The 15573-nt window shown below is 27.8% G+C and overlaps 1 protein-coding gene and 1 long non-coding RNA gene across 7 annotated transcripts; both read right to left on the reverse strand.

Annotated features, from left to right (window-relative positions):
- Positions 1-1598: 1598 nt before the first annotated feature.
- LOC114128742 (protein amnionless) lies at positions 1599-11271 on the reverse strand. Of its 2 annotated transcripts, XM_027993321.2 has the most exons (8): positions 10976-11268; positions 10089-10355; positions 8055-8254; positions 6469-6718; positions 5748-5978; positions 4328-4472; positions 2352-2520; positions 1600-1925 (listed from the first exon to the last, which is right to left on the reverse strand). In XM_027993321.2, exons 1-8 carry the CDS (start codon positions 11022-11024, stop codon positions 1827-1829), a joined length of 1410 nt encoding a protein of 469 aa, XP_027849122.2. In that variant the 5' UTR covers positions 11025-11268; the 3' UTR covers positions 1600-1826. The 2 variants fall into 2 exon arrangements, with proteins under 2 accessions (XP_027849123.2, XP_027849122.2); XM_027993322.2 differs by lacking the exon at positions 5748-5978 and having other exon boundaries at positions 1599-1925; positions 10976-11271.
- Positions 11272-12750: 1479 nt separating this feature from the next.
- Positions 12751-15573, reverse strand: LOC126549076 (uncharacterized). 5 transcript variants are annotated; one of them, XR_007603218.1, is made up of 8 exons: positions 15414-15573; positions 15077-15242; positions 14747-14912; positions 14409-14574; positions 14079-14244; positions 13741-13906; positions 13411-13576; positions 12751-12908 (listed from the first exon to the last, which is right to left on the reverse strand). It is a non-coding gene; the product is annotated as an uncharacterized LOC126549076 (long non-coding RNA). The 5 variants fall into 5 exon arrangements; XR_007603219.1 differs by lacking the exon at positions 12751-12908 and adding an exon at positions 13145-13247; XR_007603220.1 differs by lacking the exon at positions 15077-15242.

Genomic DNA, 15573 nt, shown 5'->3' on the forward strand with positions numbered 1-15573 from the left:
TTTATAGAAACTAATCAGATTACATAAAAAATTGTTTAAGACTACACGTACTTGTTATCATATCCATGTTAGATTATATACCTAATTAAAGAACTAGAAAGACAATTTACAGATAACCATGGTTTTTTGGCATCAATATCTTACTCACACCCTTAATGTGAACAGTTTTTAAGTTATAAACAATTGAAACCTTTAGTTGTTCATTATAAACTTAGTATAGCAGATTTCTAGTCAGAACTAAAAAATTTAACAACAACTATTAAAAATTATCAAAATCATATTAGTGTTCAAGTAAAAATAATAATTAAACTTATTGTTCTACTTGAAAAGTAAAAGCTTGCATTCAATGCAATGTGAAACGTATAAACCAGCTATTACTATTTTAACTGTTCTAGTTTCCAGTTAAGCGCATGAAAGAACTTTTTCATGCCTTAAACAGTTGAAAAACTATATGAGAAATCGAATGACAAAATAATAGTCTAGTCAATTTGGCTTCAAATGCTTCAATAGAAACAAAATAAATTTATAAAAACTTAAACTTAGATGTTTTTTGCGGTTGTTTTTCTGAACATCATAAATACAGAACAATAATTTTTGTATTGAACTATTTAGTATTTAATAAGAATAAATATTATAATATTATTATGTATATTTATATAGTTAAAATATCGTATATTCGTATTATTAACGTTCATTAATAATTATAAATTAACATTGCTTAAAAACTATTTTTGATTTATATTAAAATATGAAAATTATTTTTTTTTTAACCTACTAAAGGTAAATTTTAAATTATTAAGATTGTTGGTATGGGATTCTGCCTATAAAGGGTTTGGGGAGTATGGAGATAGAAACCCTCTACAGGCTTTACAAGTTTTTCCTATAGGAAACAAATTATGAAAGATAATACAAGGGCTGAATGGCCCAAAATTGTAGGCCTCCCGAATAGAAATTTTCTGACTACGTGCCCGATGGCGATTATCAACAAAATTACTTATAATTTAGGCAAAGCTATACAAACATCGCTGTAATAGTGTTTGTTCGTAACCTATATATTTTTCTGTACTGACTTTGGTGTTTCGACTTTTCATTAATTTTACATGGAGCGGTGATGTTAGGTAAACTTAACTATTTGAATTTCCTCGTGATTTTCGCATTATTTTGCAAAGCTTTTATAAGATAAGAAAAAATATTTAAATTACTGATTTTACATGACTTAACCGTCAAAGTTATTGTCGTAGGTGTATAATGTCAACTTAACTAAATATACATTGTGTTGTTGCTGTTATTGTTACGCTCTCGTTGTAATTTATCGTTTTTCTATCCGCATACTAGAATACTTACGCTCTTTAGTCCCCCGGGGTATCACGTCTCTGCAATATATAGCATTGAAAGTGTAATAAAATATTAAACCATTATGCTATGGGCTATTAAGTTATTACAGGGTAACTTTTTGGACGGTAAAACAAATTAAAAACTATGCATGTCCAGAGATCTGATAGATACACGTGTAAACGCATAATTGTTTCGATTTGAATAGGCCCGCCGGTGTGCAATGTGTAGGAACTATATTATACTTGCGATTAAAATAATAATCATTTTTACACGATTTGAATAGGTAAAAGTTTTATTTGAATAATCATGTACAGCGAAAATGATACACTCAAAACATAGCACAAGTCTGATTCATATTCGATTCGGATGGATTCAATTATGAGTAATGTTAAAGAATAAAATATTATTATTATTTGTTACACTTATACAGTTATATATTATAAGCCAATTAATAAACGTACACATAAGTATTTTATGAATTCATAATATTATTACTTTTGTTCGAAAGTTTCTTTCAGTTCTACATCCATGGCTTCACTCTGTGTCGTCGAAACAGATAGATCTGAATACGAATGGATTTTTCTAAACGTCTAAAACCAAACATACACGATCGATAAGCAAAAAATATATACGATATTACATATATTGTTATTAAATAATTATTTTATAAAAAATATTATTATTTAAACGTTTATAAGACGGCATGGTAAATAATTTCCTCTCGATTTGATGAAGGGGAGTGTTAAGAGGGTATATACTATCACTGCAGTCTACCACGCGCAGGACATAATTTTGAGTGATAAGCTTTTGAGTTTAAATGGAATAATTTTTTTACAGATATATTATAATATAATGTGAAAGTCTACATTATATAGAAATAGCATACAAAACGGGACTTCAATAGAGTTAATTTTTATACTAATTCTTCGGTTTACGGATACAGATATCATTGTATTTATAAGATAAATATGTAGTTAATATAATATTATGTTATATTTATTTTGACCGATAGATACCTGTGATTTTTTCATACTCTCCACTGCTCCATAAGTGGGGTTGTCGAACGAAGTCTTACGTTGCAATCGGACGTCTTCATCGATTAGTTCCACTGCATCGTTAGTATCGTTTTTGAATTTTACGAATACAGCACCAGTACTAGACCCGGAACCTGACAATAGCGATTTCCTGTCCAAGAAAAGATGATTGTTTGTCATTACATCGTACAGTGTATTATTATGTACATATTATATTCCATAGGGTGATTCTTTTATCTTAAATTTTAGAAAATACAATTTCATTTTTTATTTAAAAAAAAAAATACTATTGATAAATATTAATATATAATTTTATCTATTAATATTTAATGTAGACAAATTTAAAATAATTATTGAATTTCATAAGATATTTTCTGGTTCACGATAAAAATTCTTCTATAAATAATGCTATACGCATATATCATATTATATACATGTACATTGTACACTTTATAAACCATTAAGTCGGCTTTTGTTACTCGACCTTTGTAGCTTATATTTATTACCCAATATTTACCCGATTTTTATAGCGACTCTGTGGCACCGAATCGTTATAAAGCTAGCGGGCAGTATAAGTATGACACAATTCACTATACGCGCACCCACTCGCGACCCACACACAGCATTCATTGTTCCTTGTCTTATCCGATAGCACATTTCACCGAAACAGTATATTCTTGCAGATGTATTTGACGAAAAAAGATAAAATCATAACAAATTTCGACGATGATACAAAAAATCAATTTAATACCACATCTACTTAGCTATTATTTACGGTCTATAGTACATATTGCAGATAAAATATATAATGCCATAAATATATAGGTATATACTCAAGTATCAAGAAAATAATCTCACAAAAAATGTTTTTCGAAATCAATTGTCTGTGCTATATTAGTGTATTATAAAATATGTATTACGTTACTGATCCATATTTTCCCTCCACTCATCCCCTACCAATCACTCAGACGATAAAAGTTTCCGATTGACCAAAGTTTATTATGATTCGATACTGATTGTTTTGAAGGAGTTATATATAGGCAATTTTCTAAGACATACTATACCTACACATTACACATACACACACAGTCACACACTAATATAGACAGTATAGTCAGTGGATAAGTGATTTTTGATCATTATTGTGTATTTCTACATGTACTGTATTAGTATAATATAAAATAAATACGAGTATCAATTATTCAAATGTAACATAATTAGTATGGTGGACGAGTAACCATCGCAATATATTCGTCGCCAAAAAACCAAGCACTTATACTTTTTATTCATCATACATTCACTCAACAAAACTATAAATTTGTTATTAAGTTTACTTAGATCAATCAATCTTATTTAAATGACTATTTTTCAATAATTCTGATAATCAACAAAAATCACTATTAATAATAATTCTTAAAATCATATACTTCAAAATCAAATTTAAGGGAAAATATGAATTAAATTAAAGAAAAAATGAGGATAAATATGTTTTTAGATTTAAGTTCTTATATATAAGTATGTTTCCGTGAAAAATCAGTCAAATATAACCTTACTAATTCGATAGTTTTAAACATTATCTAATTGCATGAAAATACATAACATTATGTATATATTTGTAAGCGGTAGACAGGCATGCAATAATGTCACTGATAAAACTGGATTTATTTAATTTTTTTTTTTTTTTTAATGCCATTAAATGACAGAATTATGATATTTAAAAATAAAAATTAAATATAAATAATACAATACAATATATACGTTAGCGATCGCATAAAAAAGTTTCAAAAAGTTCGAAAGATGCCGATGATGAACTTGCAAAATTTTTTAATATGACGCGCATGGCATTTATTTGTGTTAATCAGACAAACCATCCGACCGTTTATAGGTTTTCATTGCTAATTTAATCATTAAAAATCATTATTAGTAAAATACATAATAATATATGATTGCGTGTTTACCAGTCTTTGTTGTAGTAAACCATAATTGCCAACATGCAGGAAAATATGACGATACATGTGGTTAGGGCTATTTGACCGTATGTCATCCCGTCAGCGTCATACGACAGCCCCGAGTTGAACATGTTCACATTCGTCACGCCCCGATCTGTAAAAAATAATACACCATCATCAATGAGTAAACACAAAACACACCACTAAAAAATTAACTCGATCTTACATTGTAGTTTTTTTGTAAATCTATTGTTAAAAAAATAACACACACGTGTATTATTATATTAACACTACAGTATATTATCATCTACTAATCATACACTATTATGTTCCAAAAGTATTTTAATTGCATCTATGAAAAATCAACACAATGAAATTTGATTATTCCAGCAGTTATCCATAAAACATTTTTTAATTTAATAATAGCATATACGTTTTAAAAAGAAAAAAATATTTCGAGTAATCCAAATTGTTATTTATTATATTTTTAAAAATGTAATAAATATATTTTAAAATTGAGTAAAAAAAGCCAAGCAAAAAGCTAATTTTTTTTTAGAACAATAGTAGTTGTACTATATAAACAAACACATACGATGATGTATTATATCGTATTATACTACACGATATACTCGCCTATTAATAAAATATTGAAAAGTTTATTATTATGAAAATATGAAATTATGATAAATAACTTAAAATTAAACTTAAAACAGATAAAATGTATGCATAAAATAAGTTGTAAAAGCTGTCAAAGATCTCGTAAAAGAGAAGAATTACATTAGTGGTAAATATAATATAATATTTTTATTAAAATTACAAAATAAAAAATTTCTTTTATGGTGTAAAATATTTGGAATTTCAAGAGATGGTGGTATTTTAATAATCTTTTAGTTCCAATTTCATAGAATTTTTTGAACACCACCGCCTCTATTATTGACGTTATATTGTAGATATATATCACACATTTATACATGCAAATTATGTACATAATTTTTCACTACTTTCGTCCTGCAAATTGGACCATCTTTACATAAACTTCAAAAGTGACGTAAACATAATATTATTATTGAATACCCTGCATATAGTTAATGATTTTATTTTTATAATAGAACCTTAGAAAACAATTTAAATTTTTATATCAAGTTTATCTAAATCAAAAGAACATCATTAAAAATCATATTTTAATAATATAAATGTGTCACTCACCCTGTTTTATGTTGTATAATATTATAGTATTATTTGAATACATAAATTATTATGTCTGATAATTGATTAGTTTGAAAGTTTGATTATTTTTAACCAAATAATTACACCATACATTCTCGTACCCAAATCATGTTTTATTTTTTAAATTATGATGTTTAATTATCTGAGTATATATTATGATAATATGATATTAAAATAATATTAATTATAAGTAATAACTTACAAGAATTCAGCAACGAGTGTATAGTGTTAGCTATTTCACTTATTTCATCCACATATTTTGCATCACTCGCCAATACAACTTGGATTTTTCCGTTCAACAGTTTACTCATATAATAAGAAAGTTGATATTTTTCAAATGTTGAGTTTAATTTTACTATGTCTTTTTTAAATTCTTCACTGAATTTTTCTTCAATAAAACTATTTGGGTTGTAATTAATTAAAAAATAAGCTCCTAGAATAAAATCAAACAATAATAATGAATACAGTTTTTTTTCTAATAACACTGATTACTAGTTAACTGCTATTATATATAATATGTACAGGATGTTTATTTAAATATGACAAAGTTATATTTATATTTATACTATTATTACTATATAATTGTTATTATGTATATAATTTTGTTCTAAAAGAAATATTTTGTGTATTAACTAGTATTTATAAAAAAAAATGTATTTCGAGCGAGTAGTTAATTAGTTGTAACTTTATAAGTGTTTAAAGTTAAGATTAACGTAAAAAAATATATTTTCATAGGTACTATTATACGCACGTACATTTTTTCTTCTATATTTACTTTTAAAAGAATCGTTTTATTTACACACACTCATATAATATACATGTGCAATGTTTTACAGTTAAATTAAATTCACGACTCGAATCGAATAAATTAGTATATCATTAAACCAAAGACAATAATATTATGTGTGCATTAAACATCTTACCACAAGTCCAACAACAATGGCCGATTGGTTTCACTGGACTTATGCAGCCTAATTTACTATAACAGCGCTTTGAAGCCACTTTGCATACTTGGTCAAAAAGTTGTTGAGTACCGCATTCACATCCTGTACTATCTTCGCAGAGCGTCGACGTCAATGTAATGGACACATCGTTGTCGGTGGAAGAACTCTTTAGTTCTTGGTCGCCGACGTCCGACAAAAGAAATTCGTTCAATTCATTTAGACCGAACGTCTAGAATAATATAATTATGTTTATCATTAATGTACAATAGTAAGTGTACGTACTCCGTGTCTATAGATTCGCGATACCGCTGTTGCGAGTTTATAATATTTTAAAATAAACACAGAATGCGTTGTTATACTTATTACTGTTATATTATACCACTGCAAATTGCAATACATATATTTTAATAATATTTATTATTACAACGCATGCACCAGTTTTACGTTAATAAATAACATTAATATTGCTTACTGCTCTTATCGAGCCTGTATATAGTGTATAATATATATTATATATATGGTTTATTATATATGCATACCGCGGAAAAGATACGATATCTATTTTATTATAATGTATTATATAGAATATATTTTCCCAAGGCCCAAGGGGTTGCAGTAACGCTGTAGCCACTCAGCGAGCATGCGGTGAAATGCATTATATTATAATTATAATTAGATCGTTATTTATAAACTGTTAACCAAACTATATGATCTGTAGAAAATAATATACATTTAGGTGAATAGTTTTTGCTTCCATAATAGTTAGGTACCATAAATAACCAGTTTTATGCGACCACAAAAAACTATGCGCTGTTAAAACCTTTTAAATATTTTATGGAAGTCTGATTTTGTTTTAATGAATATTGCACCATTACATCTAAACTATTATTAAACATTATGTTAAACTTTGTATTTCTGTAGAAGAATATAATTTCCATAGAGAATTACGTTTAAGCTTGTTAAGTATAAAATATTCTGTTTATTAATATATATATATATATATAATATATTATATATTATTCGTGCAGAGTTGTATAGTGATAATAAATTTGAATACAACAAAAAAAAAATCATTGTTTTGATTAACCAATTTTTATCAGCGAAATACGACTAAAACCATACGCTCACCTAAATCTCTCTATTTACCACAAAAGAACTCTAAATTCCCCACAAGAATTCTGATGATTACATTTATTTATTGATTCACAATACAATAGAGTAGTTGACATTAAAGTCAAAGTTTCATTAGAAAAATAACAGTGGCGTAAAAAACATATGACATACTAATATACTATTAATGATTCACACGCGGACTTAGCAAGAAATATTGTGTGATATTTAATTTGGAATTAAAATCGTTGTTGAATACAAAAAAAAAATCCTGTTTGTAATACGGGATAATAATTTTTTTAATTTCGATTTCGGACCACTTCACCAACTATTTTTATCCTAAAAGTGACACTTAGTGATATCTAAAATATAATATTGCAATCATACGAATAACAATTTCTATTAAGCATAAATTTTTAAACGAAAGCTCACGATAGCAGCCGAATCGAACTCACTTGGTTCCCGTACTTCATTGATCCAATGGTGATTGGAACGTCGGGCACGATGACCGAAAATGAATGACCAGGGTTAAACACGACGGTATCGTGTACGCAAGGTATCCGTTCCACGTGTGGCGTTGCTATGTTAATATTTTCACTCGACCAGTTGTCCGGATCCACCCATTCCATCGGAGCGTTTTGTTTAAACATCACAGCTGAAAATATGTAATAATAACAAAGTTAACAAAGTTACCAGTTAAAAGTACTGAACATACATAAAAGTGGAGAAATAAATTAAAATTCGATCAAGGAATAAAAAAATTAGTTTTGCTGCTCCCCCCCAACAAGTTTATGCAAGGGAGTGTCATTACAATAAAAAAAATACATTGATTTTGATTGTATACTAATAATAGTATTAAAATATACATAATATTATTAATTAAATATTGTATATTATAACTATTATTTATTAATAAGTAAATACGATCAACATAAAATATTAAATAAAAGAAACAATTTTTTATAAATCGGAACATAAACAAGACGTTTAATGAAACATTTAATGATTTTAATTTCAGGTTTTATTATTATGTATTATGGATTTATAATGGAATTAATAAGTTCTGTTAACATTTTTGTCGCGTAACACTTCTAGTACGTACTCGTATGTATAGAATACATTTTGCATAATATTTATGACTGAGGTATATAAAGCGTCATATTGTATATTATTGTATAATATTTATTGGTGCATATTTTTTTCGAATATTCACATAATATATTTTTTTTTTATTTAATCATTATTAAAACAAAGCATAGGCACAATGTAGCACTGCCTCATTGAATGATATGTACACACTACACAGACGTTTTAGTATTATTTCTTTTCGTTTTATTTCCATAAGAATAATTAAAAATAATAATAAATAAATAAAAAATAAATAATATTAAATTAATTCATTTAAAAAAGATTAAAATAATATTTTTATGCATAAATATTATTATATTATTGTTTTACTTAAGTTTATATTTAGTAGAATAGAATATTTACAATGTTATCAACCAAAACTATTATTCAATACATTTTTTTAACGAATATTTAGTTTTTACACAAGAGGAATTTTATGGTTATTTTTTTATTCAGTTCAGATCATTTTTGTTGTCTGTCAATTGTCATTAATCATCCATTTTAAAAAAAAACACACGATAAACGAGTGAGTTTAATTACATGAAATGTCATGCATAAATTAACTATGATGAAAAATATTGGTTTTAAAATTTTACGATTAAAATAAATTATTATGTACTTACAATAAATATAGTTCAAACTTTTATGCATTATTTTATAAGTCATTTTCTACCAATTATAGGGTGATTTATTAAACATGCTCACTTCTTTTTATTATTTAATAATGCATTTCTTATGATTGTGATTCAGAATTTCTTGGTTCTGATATATTTTAAAGTATATATTAATTTTTTTAATGTATGATTGCTTATAAGGAAATACGGTTGATCGTTGTAATAAAAAGTGATTATAGTAAGACGCATATTTAACTAAATATTTGTTTAGTTGTTATTAAAAAAAAAAAAAAAAATTAAATCACTATATGGATGTGACGCAGGAGGTATTTACAAAAACTAACTAACCTCTCTTGAACTGAATTAAGTTCATATTTATCACAGTATTCATATTTAAATCATTTAGAGTTACCTAAACAATAGGAATATATTATAACCGTTTGTTAGTTATTAATTTATAGCTTAACTTCCTCGGCGTTGACTTAAACTTAAAGTTAAATCTCCAGAAGCCAAAAGACCCCGTAATCGTACGGAGTTGAGAGAAATTAAAATACAGACAGACAAAAACGTTCATAACAATAATTTACCGACGTAACGTTTTGTACAGTTCGGTCCTACGGGTGACGACTGTCGCCAACTTACAAATGCGACGTGCACACACTACACAGGATGCGCTAAACGAAAAGTTTGATCGCCACTTTGCATAATAATAATAACAATTATTAATCATATTATATTATTACTCACTCTGTCCCGTACAACCGCCCATCGCTTGGGACGACGCGGAGATGCCCAAGCGGGCGTTGGGCTCCAAGATCAGCTGACCGTTGACGGGCAACACGATCTCGCACACGTCCACACCGGCGGCCGGCACCACCACCGGGACCAATGTGTCCTCCTGGAACACGGCCACGTCCACGGACGACGGGACGTGTCCCGCGTCCCAGTTGCGCGGCGCTTCGAAGTCCACGTCGGGCGTCCACCGCTTGGCCACGCCGCCGGCCACGGCTTCGCCTGCAAACGGTTCGTGTAGGGAAATAATTATTTAAAACAACGCAAATATTATCGAAAAATTATATTAATCCGTATCGGTCGGAATGTCCTTGTAAAACGGTTTACGCGTAAGACGTCATATTGTGCTTGGCAGCTGCGTGTTATAGCCGATAAGTCGATAGAGATTAATAATAATTCAAAAAATGTCCAAAAACGTTTTAACAGTATGGTGTTGACCTATCTTCGAGAGTAGGTACTTGCCGAAAATGTTTATTTTTACGGCTATGCCGAGTTCCGAATTGTTCGATCGTTTGAAAATATAATTATCAATATTATAATACATGCTCTATACTTAGATATTGTTATGTAAATAATGAATGAGTCATAACTTTTGAATTTCAATTTGCGAATAATGGCTTTTTGCTTACCTACCTACCTAATAATATCGTTGACAGACTTAAGATTTTTTTATTTGCGAGTATTTTATCAATTTTGACTTTTAAAACTCCCGAGTTCAATTTATATTACAAGCAACAATTACGTGACAATTCACTAACTAGATGACAAAAAATTATAACATTGATGTAATGTGAGCCGATTTTCGTTTTATAATATACCGACAACTTATGCACGGGGCGCACCTGAAAACAACAGGAGAGCTGCCATCACGACGATCGCTGTCGACCGCATCTTTTTGTAGGTTACGATCGCAACGACTGCAACAGAATTAGGGGCTGCAACAGAGACTGCGACAAGTACGACTTACACTTCGACACATTAATTATTATTAAAAAAATTATAATTTTTATTGTTGTTATATTTGGGCGCGGCGCGGTTCGAATGTTATCGACTTGGCCTGCTCGGACGATCTGCGAATACTGAACGGCCTATCATAGATCATTATTATTTTTTAGCGCAGCCGGTTGTGGGTGTTGATCGCGCCCGCAGCCATACAAAACGCGATAACTCGTGATGCATAATATTATACATCACACATGGAACTCGCCACACTGTTATAGTAACAGAATGGTTCACCGATAATGTACATTATCATCATTTTATTTTTTGATAATAATATATTATAGTTCAAATATTATTGTAACTTTTTACATATTATACTTAAGGAAAACGCCTATTTCTTAACACATTTTGTTTGAAACATTAAAAATGAGTAGAAATATAAACCACTTATTTTTTCAAACGAGAACATACCTTTTTACAGTAAATTATTAAAAGAACATATAAATATTTTTTTTATTTTGGAAATCTTTAAATATAAATTAAAATGAATAGTTTTTAAATGAACACTCATACTTTAAACAAGGATATTATCAAGTGACACTGATATTGCATAAAGTATAAAATGCGTGTAAGAGTTGATTTTAGTACTAATCGGATAAATTTTAAGAATTATTAAAATAAAATGTTGATTAATAATAATTGCTAAAATTTCCAAATAATCATAACTCCTCATACTATTCCCATTCCAAACCATTATTAATACATCAAAATATTATCCCTATAGAGCTTACAATAAAATTCATAGTATAATTGATAAAATAGAATGGAATCATGTAAACTTAAAAATTCCAAGAATCAAAATTTAAATAAGCGCATTGTTAAATGCATTTGACGAATCCCTCTACATGCTATGACAGTAGATTATATTTCTAACAACGGTTGACGTGAATATAGAAAATGATAATGGTAGTAGTAAATTAATGATTGACGTTTAACACATTGCCAACTACAGTAGTGCAATAAATACTAATATATAAAATAATATGATATAAAAATATAACAAAATAAGAACATCATAACAAAATTATTATGATCTGAGGAACTTCTTTACTTCCCGCTTACATCTACATATCAGCAGGTCAAGGAATTGTCAACGGATGGGGATGTTGTCTAATAAGTATACATTAAAATTAAACTATTAAAGAGCACTGTAAAACTAAAAAAATTAGTAATAGACTCAGTAAGAAAAATAAATTTGACATTTTTTACATTTTTATGTATTTAAATTCATTGGTCAACGTATTAGATCCTGTATGTGAAATTTTGAATCTGAAAACTTACTCCTTCGCCAAGTATTACACATAAATTGATTTTTTCAAAAAAACAGTATTTCTTTGAGTTTCACATTAAATTCGGAAATATTCCACATACTTATTGTTCTAAATCATACATCGACGTAAACTTAAGGTGTACAATGTGTTTGAAAAATGATGGCCTTATTTTACACTGCGAAAAATACGTAAAACTAGTTTTTTTGAAAAATCTATCAACAAGTAACTGTAGATCAAGTAAGAAAAATAAATTTGAAATTTTTTACATTTTTATGTACTTAATTCATTGGTCAACGTATTAGATCATTTATGTGAATTTTGAATCTGAAAACTTACTCCTTCGCCAAGTATTACACATAAATTGATTTTTTCAAAAAAACAGTATTTCTTTGAGTTTCACATTAAATTCGGAAATATTCCACATAATTATTGTTCTAAATCATACTTCGACGTAAACTTAAGGTGTACAATGTGTTTGAAAAATGATGGCCCTTATTTTACACTGCGAAAAATACGTAAATCTAGTTTTTAAGTTTATTTAGAAAAATCTATCAACAAGTAGCTGTGGACCAAGTAAGAAAAATAAATTTGACATTTTTTACATTTTTATGTATTTAAATTCATTGGTCAACGTATTAGATCATTTATGTGAAATTTAGAATCTGAAAACTTACTCCTTCGCCAAGTATTACACATAAATTGATTTTTTCAAAAAAAACAGTATTTCTTTGAGTTTCACATTAAATTCGGAAATATTCCACATAATTATTGTTCTAAATCATACTTCGACGTAAAGTTAAGGTGTACAATGTGTTTGAAAAATGATGGCCTTTATTTTACACTGCGAAAAATACGTAAAACTAGTTTTTTTGGAAAAATCTATCAACAAGTAGCTGTAGATCAGTAAGAAAAATAAATTTGAAATTTTTTACATTTTTATGTACTTAAATTCATTGGTCAGCGTATTAGATCATTTATGTGAAATTTTGAATCTGAAAACTTACTCCTTCGCCAAGTATTACACATAAATTGATTTTTTCAAAAAAACAGTATTTCTTTGAGTTTCACATTAAATTCGGAAATATTCCACATAATTATTGTTCTAAATCATACTTCGACGTAAAGTTAAGGTGTACAATGTGTTTGAAAAATGATGGCCTTTATTTTACACTGCGAAAAATACGTAAAACTAGTTTTTTTGGAAAAATCTATCAACAAGTAACTGTAGATCAAGTAAGAAAAATAAATTTGAAATTTTTTACATTTTTATGTACTTAAATTCATTGGTCAACGTATTAGATCATTTATGTGAAATTTTGAATCTGAAAACTTACTCCTTCGCCAAGTATTACACATAAATTGATTTTTTCAAAAAAACAGTATTTCTTTGAGTTTCACATTAAATTCGGAAATATTCCACATAATTATTGTTCTAAATCATACTTCGACGTAAAGTTAAGGTGTACAATGTGTTTGAAAAATGATGGCCCTTATTTTACACTGCGAAAAATACGTAAATCTAGTTTTTAAGTTTATTTAGAAAAATCTATCAACAAGTAGCTGTGGACCAAGTAAGAAAAATAAATTTGACATTTTTTACATTTTTATGTATTTAAATTCATTGGTCAACGTATTAGATCATTTATGTGAAATTTAGAATCTGAAAACTTACTCCTTCGCCAAGTATTACACATAAATTGATTTTTTCAAAAAAACAGTATTTCTTTGAGTTTCACATTAAATTCGGAAATATTCCACATAATTATTGTTCTAAATCATACTTCGACGTAAACTTAAGGTGTACAATGTGTTTGAAAAATGATGGCCTTTATTTTACACTGCGAAAAATACGTAAAACTAGTTTTTTTGGAAAAATCTATCAACAAGTAACTGTAGATCAAGTAAGAAAAATAAATTTGAAATTTTTTACATTTTTATGTACTTAAATTCATTGGTCAACGTATTAGATCATTTATGTGAAATTTTGAATCTGAAAACTTACTCCTTCGCCAAGTATTACACATAAATTGATTTTTTCAAAAAAACAGTATTTCTTTGAGTTTCACATTAAATTCGGAAATATTCCACATAATTATTGTTCTAAATCATACTTCGACGTAAACTTAAGGTGTACAATGTGTTTGAAAAATGATGGCCCTTATTTTACACTGCGAAAAATACGTAAATCTAGTTTTTAAGTTTATTTAGAAAAATCTATCAACAAGTAGCTGTGGACCAAGTAAGAAAAATAAATTTGACATTTTTTACATTTTTATGTATTTAAATTCATTGGTCAACGTATTAGATCATTTATGTGAAATTTAGAATCTGAAAACTTACTCCTTCGCCAAGTATTACACATAAATTGATTTTTTCAAAAAAACAGTATTTCTTTGAGTTTCACATTAAATTCGGAAATATTCCACATAATTATTGTTCTAAATCATACTTCGACGTAAACTTAAGGTGTACAATGTGTTTGAAAAATGATGGCCCTTATTTTACACTGCGAAAAATACGTAAAACTAGTTTTTTTGGAAAAATCTATCAACAAGTAACTGTAGATCAAGTAAGAAAAATAAATTTGAAATTTTTTACATTTTTATGTACTTAAATTCATTGGTCAACGTATTAGATCATTTATGTGAAATTTTGAATCTGAAAACTTACTCCTTCGCCAAGTATTACACATAAATTGATTTTTTCAAAAAAACAGTATTTCTTTGAGTTTCACATTAAATTCGGAAATATTCCACATAATTATTGTTCTAAATCATACTTCGACGTAAACTTAAGGTGTACAATGTGTTTGAAAAATGATGGCCCTTATTTTACACTGCGAAAAATACGTAAATCTAGTTTTCAAGTTTATTTAGAAAAATCTATCAACAAGTAGCTGTGGACCAAGTAAGAAAAATAAATTTGACATTTTTACATTTTTATGTATTTAAATTCATTGGTCAACGTATTAGATCATTTATGTGAAATTTAGAATCTGAAAACTTACTCCTTCGCCAAGTATTACACATAAATTGATTTTTTCAAAAAAACAGTATTTCTTTGAGTTTCACATTAAATTCGGAAATATTCCACATAATTATTGTTCTAAATCATACTTCGACGTAAACTTAAGGTGTACAATGTGTTTGAAAAATGATGGCCCTTAT

The sequence above is a fragment of the Aphis gossypii genome, chromosome 1 (genome assembly GCF_020184175.1).
Source record: "Aphis gossypii isolate Hap1 chromosome 1, ASM2018417v2, whole genome shotgun sequence".
NCBI classification, from domain to species: Eukaryota; Metazoa; Arthropoda; class Insecta; order Hemiptera; family Aphididae; genus Aphis; species Aphis gossypii.